The 22558-nt window shown below is 46.1% G+C and overlaps 1 protein-coding gene across 3 annotated transcripts in view; it reads right to left on the bottom strand.

The window, feature by feature from the left end:
- The window catches only part of TP53BP2 (tumor protein p53 binding protein 2), a 57944-nt gene extending 39338 nt beyond the window's left edge, over positions 1-18606 (bottom strand). The window contains exon 1 of one of the 3 annotated variants that reach the window (XM_023632663.2): positions 18307-18606. In XM_023632663.2, coding sequence (XP_023488431.2) covers positions 18307-18333 — 27 coding nt within the window. In that variant the 5' untranslated portion in view covers positions 18334-18606. Of the gene's footprint in view, positions 1-3630; positions 3745-17639; positions 18059-18306 lie in introns of those variants that run through there. The other 2 variants (XM_070256020.1, XM_070256021.1) reach the window with 2 other exon arrangements.
- Positions 18607-22558: the final 3952 nt, after the last annotated feature.

Here is a 22558-nt window from a genome sequence, read left to right as displayed (position 1 = left end):
GGGCCGGCCCCACGGCAGAGTGGTTAAGTTCACACGCTCCTCTTCGGTGGCCCAGGGTTTCGCCGGTTCGGATCCTGGGCGCAGACATGGCACCGCTCATCCGGTCATGTTGAGGCGGCATCCCACATGCCACCACTGGAAGGACCCACAACTATGTTCTGAGGGGTTTGGGGGAGAAAAGGGAGAAATAAAATTAAAATCTTTAAGAAAAAAACAAAAAACACACACACGGAAGGAAACCCAGAGGAGTGTGATGTGCCAGAAACCAAGCAAAGGAAGTGTTGCTACGAAGTCAAAGGAAACTTAGACGTCTCGGAAGTGAGGGCCGAGCACTGATCCCCACATTTGCCAAGATGGGGGTTGTTGGTGGCCTTGACAAGCACTGAGTAATGAGGATGAAAGCCTGGTCAAAACAGACTAGAGAACCCAACGGATGGACAGAGAGACATGGTACAGACAACCCTTCCAAGGTGATTCACTTTAACACAGCGCAGAGGAAATGTAGCTAGAGATGCAAGAAGACAGACGGTGAAAGGAGCGCTTTGTTTATATTTCAACATGGGGGTATTTACAGCAGGTTTTAGTGGGAGCGGGTGCTCCCGTAGAGAGGGACAATGGTATAGATCACACTGAGTCTTTCTCTCTAGCCATCACCTGTTCTCTAGACCAGTGTTCACTGCCCGGTGGGGACAGCCATCTGGAGAACCAGACGCTTCACACTTGGCATGGCCAAATGGCCAGTCCCACCCTCACTCATTTTCTTCGTCATAGTATTTACTTTTTAAATTACAAACACAGTTTATCAAGTTTGATGATTTCTTAATTGGATACGATAGCACAGTGGCGACAATTAGGCTAGAAGAGGTGGCTTTAAGCTATGACTGTACGACCCTTCATATGTCACCGAGGGAGTGTCTTACCTGTAAAAATCAGAGACAGGAGGGGTGAAGGACCACCCACACGTCCCAAGTGCTACCATGGGCTACAATATCTGCAATGGCTCCTCCTCCCTTCCAGGAAATTATGATTAGAACAAAATAAAGGCATCACATCTTTGGAAATAAACCTTTTAAACTCATTTCATCCACTCTTTCAATTTATAGACATTAAGTATGTCCCCAAGTTATAAAGGTTAATTATCACTTACACTTACATATCACTTATAATTTAAAATCTTTTAGATTGTAATAAAGCCATTATTGTGGGCTTTATTGTGATGATTTATAATAATCTAAAATTCTATAGAAGAAACAGGCATTTTCTCAATAAATATCAATTCCCTTCTTCTTACTTTGCTTGGAAGAGGGACAAAAAAATAAGAAAAAGAGGGTCACAGGAGAGGACTGGCTAAACTAATTATCATATTAACCTGAGAAAAAGGAAGCCCATGTGGTCTTTATCTGTGTTTCATAAATCTACTGTGCTCCAAAACCATCAAAGAATTCTTCAAAAATGTAATTTAAACCCCTGAAAAAGAAAACAAAAATGAGGTGAAGCTGTTTTTTATTTCATTAAAATGAAGTAGTTTGATCAGCATGTTGAAAACTTTACTTCAGAAAGAAATTTCAGCCCACTTGATCAACTACGTCCTTTAGGAAGCAAGGATTGTGGCCTAGAATTCATGACCTTTAACAATAAAAAAATGGAACCGTTAAATCTTAGAAGTTTTCAGCATCCGACACTAAAACATTTTAGAAAGAAAAAGCACAAATAACAAAACTTTCAAAAAAGTGTCCCTTAGGTATTGTTTTGTTACAAAACGGTATTTGCCAAATACTATTATACAAATGGAAAATATGTCTATACAAACATGTAATACACGCAGTGAAAAAAGCCTGGGACTATATTCCTCAAATTAACAGTGGCTAGGCCTTGGTGATAAGAGGATGAAGTGACTTTTTGGGAGCTTATCTATGCTTAAATTTTCTAGAATGACTATGCACCACTTGTACAATAAAATCGATCTTTTAAGGAATCAATGATGAAATTAACAAGATAAAAATAAGGTACCAGGGCCGGCCCGGTGGCGAAGCGGGTTAGGTGCGCACGTTCCGCATCGGCGGCCCCGGGTTCGCTGGTTCGGATCCCGGGTGTGGACACGGCAGTGCTTGGCAAGCCATGCCATGATAGGAGTCCCACATATAAAGTACAGGAAGATGGGAACAGATGTTAGCTCAGGGTCAGTCGTCCTCAGCAAAAAAAGAGGAGGATTGGCAGCAGATGTTAGCTCAGGGCTGATCTTTCTCCAAAAAAATAAAATAAAATAAGGTACCATTTTTACTCACACACGTTACCACTTGCCTGGATCCTTGCTGTGAGATATGTAGGGTAAATGTGTTTCTGACAGTGCTTCTCTTGGGTTACTGTGCTGCCTCAACTGTACTCAACGACCATTAAAAACAAGCAATTGAGAAATAAATCTTAAAAGCCTGCTATATTAGAATGGAATATTATTCAGCCACAAAAAAGGAATGAGGTACCGACGCATGCTACAACATGGATGGACCTTGAGAATGTTATGCTAAGTGACAGACGCCAGACACAAAAGGGAACGTCCAGAATATTCAAATCCACAGAGACAAGAAGTAGATTAAGTGTGCTTAGAGGCTCGGGGGCAGGGGAACTGGGAGTAACCACTAAAGAGTACGGGGTTTCTTTTTGGGGTGATGAAAATGTTCTAGAACTAGTGGTGACGGCTCTATATCCTTGTGAATATACTAAAAACCACCTGATGTGCACTGCACAGGGTGAATTTCATGGTATGTGAATTTTATCACAATTTAAAAAGCCCACTACAGGCTCACTACGTGTCAGAGAGAAAACCACTTAAGGTAGATGAGATTCACTCGTGGAAAAATCAGAGAACAATTTAGTACTAAATTACATAAATGAGACTGTAGGTAAAACGGAAATTCAGAAATAAATAAATGAGATCAGAGATAGACTGAGGGTTTCAGCAAAAAGGCATAAATTCACGGAAAGCCTAAGAAAAATAATAAAAAAATAATTTATAATAACCTTACTTCCAAAATGCCATCTTCTCCTAGCACTTTATAATTTTTTAAACACCATATTCTCAGGAAAATAGAGATGACTTCATTAGCTTCTTTCCCATACATGGAGACAAAACTGTGTTCCCTGGAGTTATGTCCCCTGGGAGGCCATTGTGAGAAAGTTGATTATTCTCACTGACTCAAGCTGCAAATGCGTTCCTGGGAACTTCTGAGGTAATTCTTTTCATCAGAGAGAGTGCAGCGAGAATCAGACCAAAACAACCCCTCGGCCTTCAGTCGCACCCGTAGAGCCCCATACACCACGAGGACAAGACACCGCTGGGGCATCCGAAAACGCTCACAACGTCCAGCCGCACAGCAGACGGCTTTTCTTCCTTTGGTAGAAGATGTGAATACCTGATCCGCCCTTCTCGGTGACCAAAAGACACGGAAACGTTACCTTCTTTCCAACTTGTAAAACAGGAACTTCATTTTTTTATAGTCTGAGCACAAGGAGAAGAGAAACTCGAAAGGGTATGGAAGAGCAGAGGATGTAACAGACACATCACGTACGACAATATAAATGGAAAAGCCTGGGGGAAAGAAGGGTAAATTAAAACGCTGGGGTACCACTTACAACCACTGCACTCGTCTTCAATTAAAAGATAAGCTCCAACAGAGAGGAGACGGGAGGAGAGGTGTTCACTCAAAGACACGATGGTGCCACTATAAATTGTTAAAGCTCCAGGCCGGAAAGTGAAATGAGTCATGTGTCAAAAGGCATATGATTATGTATACCTCGTGACCTCACTTCTGGGAATTTATCCCAAAGTAATAACTGAAATGAAGAAAAACTCTAAATGCCTAAAGATTTTCACCACAGTGTTAACACCTATAAACAGAAAGATGAAAAACTAAATATCCAGCGACGTGGAAACGTAAGTTAAAATACAATTGCTGGAAGCACTATAACCCAGCCACCAACTAGTATAAGTACAGTGTTAGAGAAACGGTAAGATAACGTTACAAAACAGAATTAAGCTGGAGATTATAACCATTGAAAACGTATGTGTGTACGGGGTGACTTGTGTGGAACACACAAACGTAATGAGTGGTATGAGGACGGCAGGTACAGGTGGCACTTTTAGATGTTTTAAATCTCAATGTTAAGATTTTTTAAATACTTTACAATTTAAAAGTACACAATATAAACAGTGATAAAAAGAATGTGAAAATATTTCCTTAAAAATGGTCAATGTGATTACTATTTGCTTCTACTTCTTAAAGTGATGAATGTGAAAAGAAAGAAGATTCAGGAAAGATAAAACACTATTTCTATTAAGTTCTGCCAGGCAACCTCCCCACACTCCAGAGCAATTCGTGCTCAAGTCATGTCCAAGAGGAGACTCGCCCTTCCAAAAACCCAAAGTCACAGACCATTTTCATCTAAAAAGAATGGGTCACAGATCTATTTTTAAGAGTTCTGTTTTTCCAGGACATGCATTCACTCTAACTATGATGTTATGCTATTAATACAAGAATGATTCATTTTCAAAGAAGAATTATTTCAGATTAAAATTTGGAAGACTTTTCCAAGAGGAAATACAAAAGAACTGGCTAGGGCCTTCACAAGAAATTCACTTTGTGTCAGAGGCTAAAGTTTATTTCTTTGATTTAAAAAACCATGTGAAGTTGCACAGAAAGAAAAAAGGAACCAAGAATATAAGATGTTCCTTGTCACAGAAAGGAAATTAAGCTTTGGAGTAACACCTTCAGAGTTTTGATTTATAAAAACTCAAATCCCTTAGGTTTACCCAAGAGAAAAAAGAAATATGAGAGGGAAAAAAAATTGCCTTTTAGAGAAAAATGAACAACCTGTAAAAAGAGTGACATATTTCCTCCCCAAATCTTACAGCTCCCAGGAAACTCAGCACGGGGACAGCCAGGTAATAAGGTTCGTAGCGAGACTAGAGAAAAGTCTGGATGTTTTGTGTTTAACATTTGTCTGTGGAGAGAGACGTGAAGTACAACCTCACTTTTATATTGTGCTGCACCCCTCATGAAAGAAGGCCCCAGAGTACCTTCTGGAAGAGAATGCTGCTACCAGGCTTCTTAGAACCTGGTCAAGAAACCACCTCTCTCAACACTTATGATACAGAAAGGGGATTTAATCAAGAAATAGTATCATCAACCAATGCTTCTTTCAACCTCTCAAACACACACAGCCATTCAGCCCGTCAGCCCACGGCTCACAACACTGGAAAGTCTCCTGGGATTTTCTGCCTCCTGCTTCTCAAATACCTGGCTGTCCACTCCAGGGGTCACTCTGCTGGCAGGGACTGCGCACCAAGAACACGGGTCAGCCTGGACTGCCTCGTCTCCCCAGTACCTCATGGGCAACCCGCAAGGCTTCACTCTGAGTCCTTTCCTCAAAGACACACTCGCCAGCGTCCCTGATGATCGGTCCGACCCTATTACAGTTACCGGAGGATCTCTGTCCCCAGAGGCCTATGATGACTTCCGAGCTGTCTCTCCTGCCTAGACTTTACTCTCGAGGCCATTAAGCTGCTTTTTAAAATCTTCATCAATTACCATGAGTTACGTGTACCAATGTTCTATTGAGGGTCAATAATATTTAAACTCACCTCTACACCAAGTATCCCACTTTTTTTTTTTTTTTTTTTAAAGATTTTACTTTTTCCTTTTTCTCCCCAAAGCCCCTCGGTACATAGTTGTATATTCTTCGTTGTGGGTCCTTCTAGTTGTGGCATGTGGGACGCTGCCTCAGCGTGGTTTGGTGAGCAGTGCCATGTCCGCGCCCAGGATTCGAACCAACGAAACACTGGGCCGCCTGCAGCGGAGCACACGAACTTAACCACTCGGCCACGGGGCCAGCCCCCCAAGTGTCCCACTTTTTATCATGACATATTTTAAAATCAGTCCATCAGTGTCTATCAGCCAAATCTGAGTTATCTACAGCAAAATCATAAAATCATATTCAATGGATTGGTTTTTTATACATCATAAACTACTCCTTTGGTCACTATAGCAAGTGAGTAGAATTCAGAAGTCAGGAACACATGAAGTCTCAACACCAATTTGAACGGTACTGTTACAAAAGTTCACCCAGCATGGAATATCCTAGCCATTCATTCAGCATGATCGCAAGCACACAATCATTTTCTGAGATAATTGCTATTCTGGAAAAAAATGATACAGCAAATAGGAAGGGGTTACTTTAATTAAGGGAAAAATTCATTACGTTCTGAAAAACAGTGTTTTCTCGGAAAGCTGCATGCTGTTCTTAGCTGTCTGATTACACACCCACTCCACATATGTAACCAGGTAACAGTCGCCACCCCTGAGACTCAGAGAGTGATGCCCTTCCAGCGTCAGTCTCTCTAAGGAGGCTCCTGGTTCCATGTCTCTCTCCCAACCCCAACCCCTTGCTGACTTCAGCATCTTTCATTCATTCATCCATCAGGCTTCACTGCACCTACGAGGCAAGCACAGTCTAGGCACAGGGAATACAGCGATGGAAAGGCCTGCACTCTCTGGGCAGGGAGAAGAGACTGACAAACAAATGAGCATGGTATAGAGTGATGTGACAGCGAAGGACGGAGGTGATGAGGGGAGGAGGCTAATCGTGGCTAGGGAAGGCATCTCTGGGGAGGGGCACCGGACCTGAGGTTGAAGGAGCCAGCCGCCTGAAACATCTGGGGAAGACATTCCACGCAAAGGCCCTGAGATGCGGATGAGGTTGGTCTGTTCCATGAACAGAAAGAAGGCCAGTGTATCAGGAACACAGGCGCATGTGACTGAAGGCAGAGAGGCAGACAGGGGCTAGCTCACGCAGGGCCTTAGAGGTCAAGCATACGGAGCACGGGCTCTGGAGGAAGGGAAAGGTCACAAGAGTGGTTCCCAAAGTGTGGTCCCCAGACCAGCAGCATCAGCATTATCCGGGAACTTAGCAGAGACAGAAAGTCTCACCCCCTCCTCCGACCTCCTGAATCACACACACTCCCATGGGGTGGGGCCCAGCAATCCCGCTTGAGTTTGAGAACCGTGGCGTTAGGGGGTTACAAACAGAGATGTAACACGAAGCTAGGTTCCTGAATAATTTGCTATAAATAATGCACAGCACTAGCTGTTTCACCAACAGGTAACAGCAGTGCACATTAATCTGTCCAGTGTATACTAACTATTATAATGCCAAGAGTCAACCCAGTAACAATATCAAAACATCAAAGGTTCATATAAGCTGGTATTTATCTTTACATATTTTGAATTTCAGGGAACTTCCATTCAGTTATAAGAAACATTAAGACCTAAAATCAAATTAGCTGCTCCACAGTCACAGCCTCAAATCACCAGGGGCTGGCCCCATGGCCAAGAGGTTAAGTTTGCGCACTCCACTGCAGGCGGCCCACTGTTTCGTTGGTTCGAATCCTGGGCGCGAATGTGGCAGTGCTCATCAAACCACGCTGAGGCAGCGTCCCACATGCCACAACTAGAAGGACCCACAACGAAGAATATACAACTATGTACCAGGAGGCTTTGGGGAGAAAAAGGAAAAAATAAAATCTTAAAAAAAAAAAAAAATCACCAAATGAGAAAGCTAAAAACCCGCCCTTTTCCTCACTCCCCTCCCTGTCCCCCACACCCTGTCTCTTTGTTTCAAGTCATCCTATCCTTCTGGAATAACTCAAAGACCATGAAACTGCCTCCAATCGCCCCCCACACACACACAACCAGACCTCCGGCCAGAAGCAAACGTTCTCTGCTTCTCTAACAATCGCTCACACTGTAGTTGTCTGTATCTCTGGCTCGTCTGTCTTACTGGTTTATAAAACCCTTTAGGACAGAGGTTTTTCTCCTCCCTAAAAAACGCTCTCTCAGTGTCTTATACAGAGCAAACCTGAAATACATGTTGTTCAATTGACCTGATCCTGTGGTTCCAAGATTCGAAGTCCCACGGAAAGTGAACAGGACACTAGACCATGACAGAGAATGTTCACATCCTGAGGATTCAAGAAACACTTCCACATGAACACACGGGTAACTTCAAAGTGAGCTTCTGCAAGCCAGATGCCGCCTCGGATGAAGAAAACAAGGCACTCTGCTCATTTTAGGGTAACTTAAGAAATCTTCTCTCTCCTTTTCAACTATGTCTACAGCTTGATTTAGGTAAGATTTCAAATTTCGAATACATCCTCCAAAGCTACTCAAAGTGAAGCTACTCTGCTTTCCACATCTGTCACAAACAAGTGAAAGAACTAAAAAACGATACTGAGCTAGTTAATTCCCCACCCCGACACCAGCAGTTCCGTAAGCTCAGCGTTGGATGCTTTCTTCCAAACCAAGCATGGCTGCTCTGCGGACAAGTGTCCTATTTTACGCAACAGCACTGTGACATATTGCATCCTTTTCTTCACTTTTATTCACTAAGCACTCTATTTTTACGATCCACCCATGATGCCACGAGTACAATCAATCCTTGCTTCTACTTCTTCCCTTTCGACCTCACACGCTGCTATGGAAGTCACCTCTGTGCAAATCTTTACGAAAGCTCAAAAGCCAATCATGGGCATAAATTTAAATGGGTGAGAACTACCCTCACCCAAGAAAATCAAAAATAAGAAATCCATTCACCCAAACAATATTTATTGAATCCCCACAGTGTGTTAAACACTGTTAAGTGCTAGAAACACACAGATGAAAGGCAGGGTGCCCGCCCTCCAAGAGCACACAGGACAGCGCGGGGCTCTGCAAACAGCTACGACGCAACGTGAGAACTTCCTCCTGGAGGAAGTCGATTGTCCAGTGAGAACAGGAAAAAACTACTTCCGTTCAAGGAGTGCTACCGAACTGAAAACCGCAGGACGAGGAAGACAAGGAGGGAGAGGACCAGCCAGGCAAAAGCATGACGTGTAAGGCACAGGGCTTGAGAAAACCCAGCATGCTGTCACAAGGGCAATCCCGGAGCTGCTGAAATAGGAGGACGGGGGCAAGGCTGGCCGAATAGGAAGGGACAGGGCGGGTCTCAACCCAGGAGCCAGAAATGAGCTGCAGAAACTCTCTATCTATAACACGTGTTTCTCACACACACACACACACACACACACACACACACACACACAGTTATGGAAAGTCAGACGGTGCAGAGCAGGTCACAGACAGCAATACACAACAGGGCACAACTAGCTGTGAGCAGGAGGAAAGGCAACCCCAAGCCCCACAGGCAGCCCTAATGCAGGCTTCCTCGAGAGCATGCAGGAGGCAGTAAGCAGATCTTCTCAAACTGCAGCACAATCGAGAAGGGAGGCCGAGTGAGCAGTGGGGTGCGTGGATGCCCCTGAGTGCCCAGACGAGGCACTTCCTCTCCTTTCACAGCGCGTGCTGGGTTCTAAATCTGACCTGCTCAGTTCGGGGTCTTTATATCACTTCCACCGTGAGGCTAAATACTCTGGAATGCAAGTGTCTCGTTGACACCAAAAAGCTGCAATCTACCAGGCTAGATGCTAAAGGCACTTTCTATCTGGTAAGGAGTCTGCATCGTATGCTGTAAGTAACAGAAGGCAGACCCGAAGTGCTGTGCAGAGGGAAGAGGCAGAGTTCTGTTTCAGGAAAACCACCACAGAAGTGGCGTGTTGAATGGATCAAAGGGGCAGACAGCAGTACAGTCACGCGTTGCTTGACAACACTGACACGTTCTGAGAAGGGCAGCACTGAAAACTTCGTCGTTGTGTGAACACCACAGCGTGCACTTACACAAATCTGGATGGCACAGCCTGCCACACACCTAGGCTGGATGGCACTAATCTTATGGGACCACCGTCATGGACGGGTCCGGTTGTCGACTGAAACATCGTTGGGCAGGGCGTGACTGTGAAGGTAAGAAGATAAAAAAGGAGAGGATTACGACAGCCCAGGTAAGGGAGGGGTAGAGCAGAAAAGGAGCACAGGGACTAGAGAGGAGGCACCGTGACACAGAGAAGAAACCGGTGAGGTAGAAAATGGAAGATCAGAGGAAAGTGGGCAATACCAGGTCGCCCGCGACTGAAAGCAACAAGCAAAACCTACTCGAGAAAGATCCTATCCACCTTTAAAATCAAAGTACTATCCTAAAGAGCCCCCTTTCCAGGAAATCAACAAACTAGCAAAACATTACCCACATATCACAAACCAGCTCAGTTATCATCTAGATCTCGTGGTGTGCACAAAAACACTGGCAGGATGAGATTCTTTCTAGAATTAAAGTCAGCTCTGACTTGAACTTCCTAGATTGCCAGCTACTTTATATCTCTGCCAATGAAATGAAGATATCACCGATTAAAAAAGACTGGTTGGGGCCGGCCTGCGGCCAAGTGATTAAAGTTCGGCACGCTCCGCTTCGGTGGCCCAGGTTCACTGGTTTGGATCCTGAGCACTGACCTACTCCACTCATCAGCCATGCTGTGGCAGTATCCCACATACAAAGTAGTGGAAGGCTGGCACAGAGTTAGTTCTGGGCTAATCTTCCTCAAGCAAAAAAAAAAAAAAAGCGGGGGGTGCTGGCCTGGTGGCATAGTGGTTAAGTTCACGCACTCTCCTTCCGTGCCTAGGGTTTGCAGGTTTGGATCCCAGCGTGGACCTTACGCACTACTCATCAAGCCATGCTGTGGAGTGTCCCACATACAAAATGGAGGAAGACTGCCATAGATGTTAACTCAGGGCCAGTCTTCCTCACCAAAAAAAAAAAAAGAAAAGAAAAGAAAAAGGAGGAAGATTGGCAGTGGACGTTAGCTCAGGGCAATCTTCCCCACCCCCGCCAAAAAAAAAAACTGATCAAGGAACTTTTCAGTGAGAGCATCACAAGCTTCCAAGGTGGAAGGGTCACGTGGTCTGAAGCGCAGCTGCTGTAAAGCATTTTACGGTTATGGCTTCCTTAAGAAAGCTGATCTGCCCGACTCTGTTTTAAAGAACCACAGTGACAAGAAGGCTTTCTCTCAAGCTCTTCAGGGATCCCTCACCATGTAGAAAGTTTGGTTTCTCTTTCATCCCACAGGAAGGAGCCTGCTATATTGGAGCAATCTTCCCCTACGCCTGTCTTGGTCTTACTCCCAATCCCGGGGAGCATGACTTTCTTCTCTCGCCCGCGGGGCCTCTGGATGTCTAGAGCAAGCGAGAAACTGTGTCAACTGAGTTCACAACCAGTTTGCACTATCAGCCAGGCCCTTGACGTGTAGGCGGTGTTCCGGGGACTCCCCTACAGCAGGTGTCCTAACGTCTTTCCCACCCTCCCCAGCCTTTCACCCCGGCAGCTCCACAACCCATTCTCCACACAGCAACAGGGTGAGCTGCTCATATCAATCAGATGATGTCACTTTTACAGCTTCAAACGCTTCCAGTGGCCACCATATCCCTTCCCACGCCACCTACACGCTTGGTCCCACCCACGACAGCCTACGGGCTGCAACTCTCTTGACCTCAGCTCTCGCCACTCTGCGCCCCCACCCACGAAGCTCCTGCCTTGAGGCCTCACTGCTTCCTGCAGGGCTGGCACCAGCCCCTGCGAACCCCGCCTACTTGGATGCTCCACCAGCAAGGCCTCCCAGGACCCCCTCCTCCGGGTCACCCAGATCTCAGCTGAACTGTCACTTCGCTGACCACCCAATCTAAAGCAGCCAGGCCACTCACATTATGCTATTTAAGTCCTACTTATCTCTCATGTTTTTCTTTGTATGTTCCATCTCCCCCACCCAAACCCCAGAGTAAACTCCATGAAAGGGAAGCTCCCTGAAAACTGTCTTATTCTTTCCCGTATCCATGGCACTCGCAACAGTGCCTGGAATATAGGGATGTTCCCTAAATATCTGCAGAACAGATGCTGTCCCAAAAAGGTCACCCCAGAACAATCAGCAGGTTTATGAGGAAGAACGAAAAGCAACGATTTAATGTGGTTTCACTCAAAATCAGTCCCTAGTTTGTTTCCGATAAACTCATCTGATTAAACCAAATCACTACTCCTTACACAGCCCACCCTGAAGCGGCCAGTGGAAATGCTGTCACTCTGCCCGCATCTCAGCATCCCACCAGCAGGTCATTGCTGCACCATGCAAGCCACTGGAAATGCAGAAGGATGACAACGGCAATGGCACAGCAGAGGCTGCGTGACTCCGTGTCCTCCAGGTCTCCCCACCTGCCTACTCTGCTTCTGATCCTCTTTCCTCCGGCCTCGTCTTCAAGCCCTCGTTAAAGACACCATCTAAAGAAAGATTATTCAACAACCCTCATGCACGAGGTGATCGCTGCGCCCATTCTTTCCCTGCAGATGTGGGAGCGCTGAGATCTCTACGGAAGTATCAGGGGCAGGAAAAAAATAATCACCACCGGCATGTTTCCTTTGCATGGGGTGAGGTCACCTCCGTGTCATTCAGAACTTGATAAGAGAACCATTTACCAACCTTCTCATCCAGTTTGGATTTAAATATGGGAAGACGTCTCTGTTTTCCTTTTTCTCCCTCACAAATAATTATAGTCATGCTCTGAGAAGCACTACTTGAAGCTAGCATTAGCCAAAAGAACCCCATGACCAGTGCTTGTCCTGTCAAGTATGGAAAAACATTCTAATCTGGACACCGCCATCTCCGACAGAGCACGTGAACGGGCAGACCTGGGTCAGAGCTCATTTCTGCTGAGTGACCAGGAGCAAAGTACTGAAACTCTTCAAGCTTCAAATTCTTTATGTGACAATGAGACCAGGGACACCCACTTCACAGGGTCCTATCGGGATTGGACGAGATGACCAACCTGATCAGTGGCGCAGTGTCAGGCACAGAGAAGGTTCTCAGGAGAAGCTCCTTCACCTTCCCCGGGCGGGAAATCAGAGCAGAGCGCCTTCAGTCTCTCTGGTTTCCAGAAAAATTGCTCAACCCACCGTGGAAGATCAGGAAACTCTCAACCATTTTTTATTATTACCACTGGTAGTTTAAACTAGTATTCTATAATAGTTATTATGGTTTCCTACACTCTCCTAAACTTGGGCCTTAAGAGATTTTTAGCGGAAATGTTTGAAATTTAAATAAAGTAGTACTAAGTTATGCAATTGAAGTATGCATTTCAAAAGCGAAAGTTCGGTATACTGGCCAAACGAACATTTTCAATGAAAATCTGGTTCTGTTATCATTCAAACAAACCATTTGTTTTTGGATAAATTTTATGTAGAAAAAAGTTAAACGTGATCCACTGCTGCTGAGTCTACGAAGGAACTTTTCTGGCACATGATCTAATTATGTTTAGAATGTGCACTTCTTTGATAAGATGGTTTTCTTTGGATAAGACAGAATGCAAAGCGTTTTAAGAGTCCCTGCCTCCTTAGTACCCAGGGCTCTTAAAGGGTCTCGCGATGACCACAACTCCTCCTCGGCTCTCCCCAGTAAGGTGGAAAATCTTGATGTCTCACCCACCACTCCAACGTAAGTACACATTTCACACACAGTCTGTCATCTGTGTTTTCTTTTCTCAACTACATCTGATGAAAGAAAAACGTTCTGTGCGGCACCAAGCATTCCATCAAAAAACAAGTATTGAAATAATGTTTGACTTGATTAAGTGGCAGGAGCTGAAAAGGACACTCCAGATTCCTAAATTCTTGTATGCCACTTTTCTAATTCTTTGTGACACCTGCTCGCAGAAAAGGCTGGTGAGAGGTTTACAGGACAGGAGGGCAAATCATACCGACACGTACCGGGATGCAGTTACCTCATCTGAGCTGAAGAAAAGCCAGACAACACAGGAGCTTCTAGAAGGGCTCGGCGTTAGATCAGCTTTAGAAAGCCATTTTAAGGAACGCCACCCACTATGGTAGATTACCAAGAGATAAAGGTCTGCACAGTATTCCTTAAAAGCCCCAGAAAACAGAAGCTTTGTTTTATTGTCCTTACTGTCTGCTGTTGAGGGGGCAGGGGACACACAGAGGGAGAGAAAACAGTTCTTTCTAGAACCTGCGTAGGAATAAATGAACGTCCAGGTTGTTTCCAGACAAGTAAACTCTCTTTCAGTTAATTTTTAAAATCTAAGCAGGTGTAGGCTTGTGCTAAGTTTCTTTATAAAGTCTAAATCTGTTTCTGAAACAGGTAAAAACAGACATTTTTCAATGGTTTTCAGCTTCTAATTAAGATAGCAGAAGTCACAAGGCAACACACCTCATGACAGCACATGAAATGTGAGATACTTGGCACATTTTTAAAAACAGATGATTTGTTTAACAGTCTTTGAGAATTACAATCCTATAGGGAACCGACCACAAACTTGATTCTGGAAGAAAACCTAAACGGACTTGCCGCATTACTGCTCAGTGACAAACAGCAGTCCTTTCAGGACAGGCTACAATCACAGAAGTACAATGTTCCACAGCTAGAACTTGAAAACTTCTCAATTTCAAAACACAATTTCCATTTGGAAAATACACACAAATCAAACCAGACTTTCACATGAAAATCACACAAGCATTTAAGCAGGAGTTAAGCTATTGGTCTGTGAGCCGCACAACTTGCACGCGGTCACCTTTAGAAATATATAAACCCCAGTGAGCAGCGGTCAAACTTCTAAAGGAGACACTGCAAGAACCTATTTTTCTGTCCTGCACCCCCAAACTAGAAGCTCAAACGATGGGACATTATTTTACAGCATCATGGTATAATCAGAAATAATTACGCTGCCTCTGCAGCGCTGGAAGATAAAACGCCCTAAATTCAAAACCTAAGTCATGATTAGTTCAACTGAGCTTTTTAAAATGAGCCATTATTTTCTTGAAAATATTATACGTATTAAGGCTATGTGATGAAATTCATTTAAACAGAACACTAAATTAATCAGGAAACCCATTCTCCAAGCCATTAGGGATAAATAGGCCATTATTATCTCATTTGAAATATTAATGTAACCGTGAAGCTGCAAATACGGGATTCAAAGTAAAGTTATTCTTTGTGCTACTTTGTCAAACCGACTTGACTGTGCATACGGTGGACATCAGGCACATATGGCTATTGAGATATAATTAAAACTAAATAAATTATTTTTAAATTCAGTTTCTCAGTCCCATTAGCCACATTTCAAGTGCAGGAGCTGCAGGTGGCCGGTGGCTACCATGCTGGACAGCAGAGACACAGAGCGTTTCCACCACAGCTGGACGTAAATGCCGTCTGTGACGGAGAGACAGGCAAATTGCAGTGCTCTGGCCTCCAGGTGGCCCTCCAGAATGTGTGTGGTGTTGGGTGCATTTTTTCAAGTTATCATTTCAGTAGCACGGACAAATTTTTAGAATAACTATATCTAAAAAGAATAGTGAATGCTTTAGAGTCAGCTAAGTTCTTTCATAAAAACACATTTGTTTGAACACTTCACAAGATGAAAATAATGAAAAAGATATCTGATATAATTTTAAATAGCTGAGAAATCTGGCTCTGAATAATTCTTTCCCTTTATCTGATAGTCAAACACAATGAGAGTGACTCACCAAAAAGCCACACTCTCAAACTGCGAATGACCCCTTCTTTAACGAAGAAAAGTCAGGTGCCAAGTATGAGACATGAACCAGTCTCTCCTCACCAAGCTGGAGAAATATCACAGAACCAGAGCTACCGACTGTGGCAGGTATCCGAAAAAGAGTGCAATTATTCCACCCATTTCTGCACACCCTACCATTAACTCCGCTGTGTTCTCAAGTGCTTGTCTACCTATTTTTAGTTCGCCTACGAAAATGCATCTTCCCCTTCTTGTTTTGGGTCCAATTATCACTTCATGTCCCACAGGAAAGAAAGTCACTTGATTCTCGACCATTTGGTGAGAAAACACACGAACACAATTTACTCGCACATTTTTTATATAATGCAGTCTACAGAGCAAGCTGTTATCTGTAGAACACCTTTAAAAGCAAATCAAGAAATGAACTCAATGCCACAGAACGGTATACTTAAAAATGGTTAAAATGGTGGGGGCTTTTTTTCTTTTTTAAGGAAGATTAGCCCTGAGCTAACATCTGCTGCCAATCCTCCTCTTTTTGCTGAGGAAGACTGGTCCTGAGCTAACACCCGTGCCCATCTTCCTCTACTTTATATGTGGGATGCCTGCCATAGCACGGCTTGCCAAGCAGTGGGTAGGTCCACACCCGGGACCCAAACCAGCGAACCCCAGGCCACCAAAGCAGAACGTGCAAACTTAACCTCTTCGCCACCGGGCCGGCCCCAAAATGCTTACTTTTATGATAGTTACCTTTTACCACCACAACAAAACAGCCTAATCAAGGCAACTGCCTACATTCTGAGACCAAGCATTTTTTCCTATTAATCATAATGCTTTTCCTGATAAATGGGTTAGAATTTTTCAAATAAATTCAAATCCATTTAAAAGCTAAAGACGAGAAATATATTTAACAATAATAGTCTTGTTTTCAAGTATTCAAAATATTACAGGATAAAGACACATACAACATAACATGACTAAAAAAAATCTGTTTCTTACTTTTATGCATTGCAAGGATAAGAATCCCCAGTTTAACCAATATTGCAAATTCAGGAAGGGAAGCTCTTTTCTAGCAACTACTGATTGCAAGCTGGGCATTGTACCAACTGCTTCCTCAACAGGAGCTCTGATCCTCACAGCCACCCTGAGAGCTGGGTACCATTATCACCCCCACTTCACAGATGCTGAAACCGAGGGACAAATTATTTAAAAAGAAAAAAAACCTGTGATCACAAAAGTAGGAGCTCAACAAATGCAAAGCTGGTGTACACGCCACCACACCACACTGTGAATCAGCTAGGATTCTACTCTGACACTTGAAAGGCAATCAGAAGAACCGTACTGCTAAATTAAATACTCTCTCAAGAGCTACATAACTTTTCATAAATTCTGATGATCTGGTACGTGGTTGGGAAAAGGAAAACTTTCATTAAGTGTTAAGAGAGCCCAAAGGATAGCCCGTCATAAAACTATCTTTAAGGAAGAAATTACATTGCAACAACAAACGTTTCTTGTCTTGCTGCTATTCTTAAGTAAAATTCACAGACAACCTGCAAAAGTTATTTCAAGACAAGGAAATGTAAATCCAAGGAATAAAAACTTTAACAGCAAAATCCCTCACCATTATCCATTGTTCATATTTTAACAGTGGGCATTCACACCAGAAACATAACTTTAAAACTAAGTATTAAACTAAAATAGAATGCATAATGCTATTTATTAACACTTTCAAATTCCTTGAATTCTGGCAGGATCAAATAAGCCAAACCACCTAAACTCACTTATCAATTCCAATAAATTATGTTTGGCCAGGATGTGGAAGTTCAGGACGCCCCCACACACACACAAGGAGGCGGCCAGGGGACAGAATATTACACTCTGCATCTGGGAGTGCAAGTAAACAAAACTTGTCGTCACTCCATTCCGCAGACAGTCTAAAGAGTAAAAGAAAAGCTGTTTCTTTGTTTGAACAAATGAAGCCATAACAAACATCAGATGACTGCAAAATGGTCCCGCTTCGGCGGCAGAGCTGCAAGGACAACTTGTTCGAGGAAACACGCTACCAAAGTCGGCATAAAGCAATGCAACCCTCCAGATTCTGCGAACATCGAAGGAGAGGGACATTTCAAAAACGTCGCAAACCTGTTGTCCACCTGTGGCCTGGTGGCCATGTCCAAAGCCCGCGGAGCCCAGAAAGAACTCACTAATCTTCTCAGAGGTCTTGCTGAACAAGCCGTGCAACAGCGAGCCAGGCACGTACGTCTTACTGCGATCCAAAACTTTGAGGCTTCATTTACTGAGACCAGTTTCCAGAGAGAGAGCAAGCAGCGTGGCTGCTATCGCAGACATCAAGATCAAAACTCGAATCAAAATAAAGCAAGGGTACGCTTTTCACTATATATATTTCACTCCAATGAAAAGTTTAAAAAACAACACCACCACCAAGCAAATAATGGGACTCCCGGCTCCCCTGTTCGTCACCTTCAAGAACTGCAAAAAGTCAGGACCCAGCCGGGAGGAAAAGAAAAGTTCGAGCGCCCGCCCCCCCTCCCCGCCGCTCCACCAACTCCGCAGCCGCGCCGGGACCGCTGCGCTCGCCGAGGGTCTCCCCGCGCCCCCTCGCCGGCCTCGCGGTGCGGAGCCCGGAGGACCGAGCCGCGGCCGCTGCCTTGAGGATCGCGACGCGGGCGCAGGTCGCCGGGCTCCGCTCGGGACCCGCAAGGGGCGCGCCCCAGACCCCCGCCCGCGCCCCCGCGCACTTCCGGGCCCCGCGCCCCGGTCCGTGCGCGCCCGCCCGCCGCCCGCTTACCGGCATCATTTTGGACCCGAACCGCATCGAAGCGGGCAGCCAGACGCGGCCGGGAGGAGAGCGGAGGCGCCCCGGGGGGCGCGGGCTGCGGGGGAGGGGCGCGCGGAGCGAGGCCGCCCGGGCGGCGGCGGACCTGTTGCGGGGCGGCGGGGCGGAGGGACGGCGGCGGGGCGCAGAGCCCTCCCCGCGGGCTGGGGCGCCTCCGAGCCCGGGCCCACCCGGCCGGCCCCCGGACGCGGCTTTGTCTCCTCGGCGCTCGCGGCGGCCGCTCGGGCTCCCTCCTCCGCTCCGAAACCAACTAAGCCCGGGCCGCTCCGCCGAGCCCGCGCCGGCCCCGCCCCCGCGCAGGCGGGCCTGGGGGAGGGGCGGCGGCGGGCGGAGCGGCGCGCCTGCGCGGGCCCGCGGGGCGGGGGCGGCGGCGGCGGCGGGCGCGCGCCCGGGGCGGCCTCTTTGGGTCCAGGCCTCGGGACGAGGCGCGGCCGGGGGCGAGCGCGCGGCGGCTCGGGCGCGCGCCTCCCGCGGCGCCGGGGTTGGCGAGGCGGCGCCTCGGGAAAACACAATAGTGGGAGCCGCGCGGGAGCCGGGGCCGCGGCCGAGCCCTCCGCCTTCGGAGCCCTGGGCCGCCCCGGCGCCCGCGCTGCGTCCCGGCCTCGGCGGTGCCGCTCGGCTCGGCCCGAGCGAGCGAGCGGACGCGGGTGGACCGCCCTGGCCGCGCCCGGGGACTGCGGGTCTCCCCGGAGGCCGCGGGGACGGCCCCGTCCCGACAAAATGGAGATCGTGGTGGTGGTTCAGCCCGCAGCACGGCCCTTTCCTCGCCTGTGCCACTGCCCGCTTCTGATTTAAAACTCGTGTGTGGCTTGCTGTAATTTGTTCAAAGTACACTTAAAAATGACTAACATGGTAAATTTTATGTGTATTTTATCACGATCAAAATAAGTCAAACCCCCGCAAAAGTTGAAAATGTGTAAAGCACCATTGCGAGCAGCTGCTTCGCTGCCGCTCAAGCGCGTCATTGTGGGTTTCTTCGAAGGATGCTTGTTACGCCCTGGGCTGGGATGCGACGAGAGGGGACTCGGCGCCCGCCGTGTGGAGGCAGGGAAGCAAGGCCTAGGGGACAGACTCCAGGAGCCCTAACTCCGGGAAGCTTAGTTCTGGTAAAGTTGTCCATGCAAGCTCGCTCAGAGTCACGTTTCTCTGTGATTCTACAAAGTTCGGTGGAGTGAAGCGCCCGGATTTAAGTAGCCTGGAGAAGGGACAATTCTTTCTTAGTCCGGTATAGACCCTACCAGAATCTCCATCAAACTCCATATTGCACCATCCCATCTGCCTATCTGGGAATATTAAACTATGGCTAATTCAGTAGAATTCAAAGTTCTCCAAAAATCTAAGGTCTAGTTGTTTTAACAGGATTGTGTTGAGTGAAGGGAATTCAGTCCTTCATTCGTTCAGTAAATTTTTATCAAATACCTCCCATGGGCTGGGTGTTCTAAGCGCTGGAGATAGAATAATGAACAAAACGAAAATTGGATGGACAATCAAACCGATAGCTAAGTATATTAATAATTAATAATTATGTAAGTTACCAAGTATGGTTACAAGGAAAAAATAAAAGGGCACGAGGGAATGAGGCGTCCAGGTGAGGTTTTAAATAGGGTGGTCAAGGTCGGCCTCACTGATGCGTGAGCAGAGACTTGAAGGAGATGGAGTGAACCCTGTGAACCTGTGAGGGAAGGCTTTCAGGCAGAGGGAACAGCCAGTGCTAACGCCTTGACATGGGAGCCTGCCTAGGTGTTGAGGGCTGTCAAGCAGATCAGAATAGCTGGAGTGGACGAGATGAGGGGGATAACAGCAGGAGCTGAAGTAGAGCGATGTCGGGGCCAGAGAATGTATGGCCTTGTGGGCTATTGGAAGGACTTTGGCTTTTACTCTTAGTGAAGCCATGGAAAGCTTTTGAGCAAATGAGGCCCATGATCTGACATATATTTTAAATGGATCTCTCTGGCTGCTGTGGAAAACAGACTGAAAGTTAGCAGAGAATCCGTAGAAAGCTCTTGCAATAATCCAGGCAAAAGATGAAAGTGGCTTGGGCAATAACAGTGGAGGTGGTGAAAAGTGGTCAGATCTTGGACGTATTTTCAAGGCTGAACCCGTAGAATTTCCTGACAGATTAGATATGGAATATGAGAGACAAAACTCAAGGATAAGTTCAAGATTTTTGTCCAGAAGGATGGAAGTTGCCACCAACTGAGATAGAGAAGACCATGAGTGCAACAAGTTGCAGAGAAGAGCATGTTAAATTTGAGAATTTTAATAAAAATAAAAGAAACTCTAGTTTCCTTTATAGTTTCCAGTGCGCAGCAGTTAAGTGCGCACGTTCCACTTCCGCAGCCCAGGTTCGCCAGTTCGGATCCCGGGTGCGGACATGACACCACTTGGCAAGCCATGCTGTGGTAGGCGTCCCACGTATAAAGTAGAGGAAGATGGGCATGGACGTTAGCTCAGGGCCTGTCTTCCTCAGCAAAAAGAGGAGGACTGGCAGCAGATGTTAGCTGAGGGCTAATCTTCCTCAAAAAAAAAAAAAAGAAAAAAGAAACTCTAATGCTGAAATTAAGCACATTTGTGGAAAGCAAGAATCCTTTTGGCAACTTGCAGCTCATAAGGAGATTGTTTAGTGCCAAGAAATATGCTTCATATTCCACTGATTTTCATTATTTTCTTGCATACAAAGAAATCTCAGAAACAACCTAAGATAACATGATCTACAGTTATCAAGAAAAAGAATTCTGGATATCGATCGCTAAACCTCCAGTTCTCAACAAGGAAAACACATCTCTCTCTACTACCCCAAAACTGGCCACACACAAAAGTAAATCATATGTCGTATGAGCATTGGCAGCCCTGGCTTATTAATAAAAATGGAAGTAGAAGCAAGGAGAGAAGAATTAAAAATAAGATGGTCCAGTTCTGTTTCTCCACTGCCTGTTTTCACAAATGCCCTGCCCAAGGAGAGGGAAGAAAAAAGGGACAGCAGCTGGCACTATGTCCCGAAACTCACTTTCAGCCAATTCAGAATTCCCTGCTGCCAAATGGCAGGTATGTTTATATTAAGGGTTTTGTTTTGGGTTTTTTTTTCTCCTTAAATCGTAGAAGCATGGAAATCAAAGAAACCTCGTCTAGGCTTCAGTTTCATTCCCTCACATTCTCTACCGTCCCCACATGGCTCTCAGGTGGGTTGTCTTCTCCCTTCCAGGTTCCACCTTCTCCCTCTCACCCCACCTGCCTATCCTGTCAAGAGCCTCTCCTTGCTTCTCCCTACTCTCTAATTCTGTATTCATCGCCAAGAAAGATAAGTCAAATTACCACAAGCTGGGTGGGGAGCTGTCTTCTCTTTTGCACCTCACCTCACCCCCGAGCACAGTAGAATTAATTATCTGTCTGGCTTGAGTTCAAATGTTTGAGTTCCCAACTTCCTCCTATGTGATGTTCTTTCCCGTTTCCCACAGATGTGCCAAGCCTTGCATCCCTCTCCCCTCTCAGAAGATGAACTCCCTTCTTACTTAGCCAAGAAAATAGAGGCTATGGGACTTGCACTCCTGCGGTACCATTCCCTCCACCTCCAACCCATCGTGCATCCTTCTCTGCTCTCTTCCCCCTCCTTTTGTTGATTCCTTTTACTAATACTCTGTGTGTCTATACTTTGCCGGGCACTCTTCTAGATCCCACAGCCCACACAACGTGAAGATTGCCTTCATGAAGCTTTTATTCTAGTAGGGGAGCTAGACGACAAACAAATGGATGAGCTTATGATAATGCTGTGGGTGGGGGAGCAGATAGGTAAACGTCAGAGGATAACATCTGTGTAGATAGGGTGGGCAGAGAAGGAGTCTGAGGAATGAAGTGAGGGAGGGAATCAGACTCTACGCAGTGGGAACAGCAAGGGCAAAGGGCCTGAGGCAGAGGTGTGCGTGGCATTTAAAGAAACAGCACAAAGGCCCGTGTGCCTGTTGCTGAGTGAACAAGGAGGGGAATTGTAAGAGAGATGGAAGATACAGCCAGGGCCTGAATCATGTAGGACCATTGAATGTTCCGCCAATTATCTTCCCTCTGGAAACCTCAGATACTCCACGTTCACAGATTTCTTAGCCTACACATTTGTTTGGTTCTCTCCTGCATTCCTCTCCAGTCAGCAGTAATTCAGAAGAGAGAGATGGGGGGAGCTTGAGTTTCAAGCCTCCTTGCACATGTTGATGCC

This window comes from Equus caballus, chromosome 30 (genome assembly GCF_041296265.1).
Source record: "Equus caballus isolate H_3958 breed thoroughbred chromosome 30, TB-T2T, whole genome shotgun sequence".
Lineage (NCBI taxonomy): Eukaryota > Metazoa > Chordata > Mammalia > Perissodactyla > Equidae > Equus > Equus caballus.
This window is presented reverse-complemented; position numbering and strand designations above follow the sequence as displayed.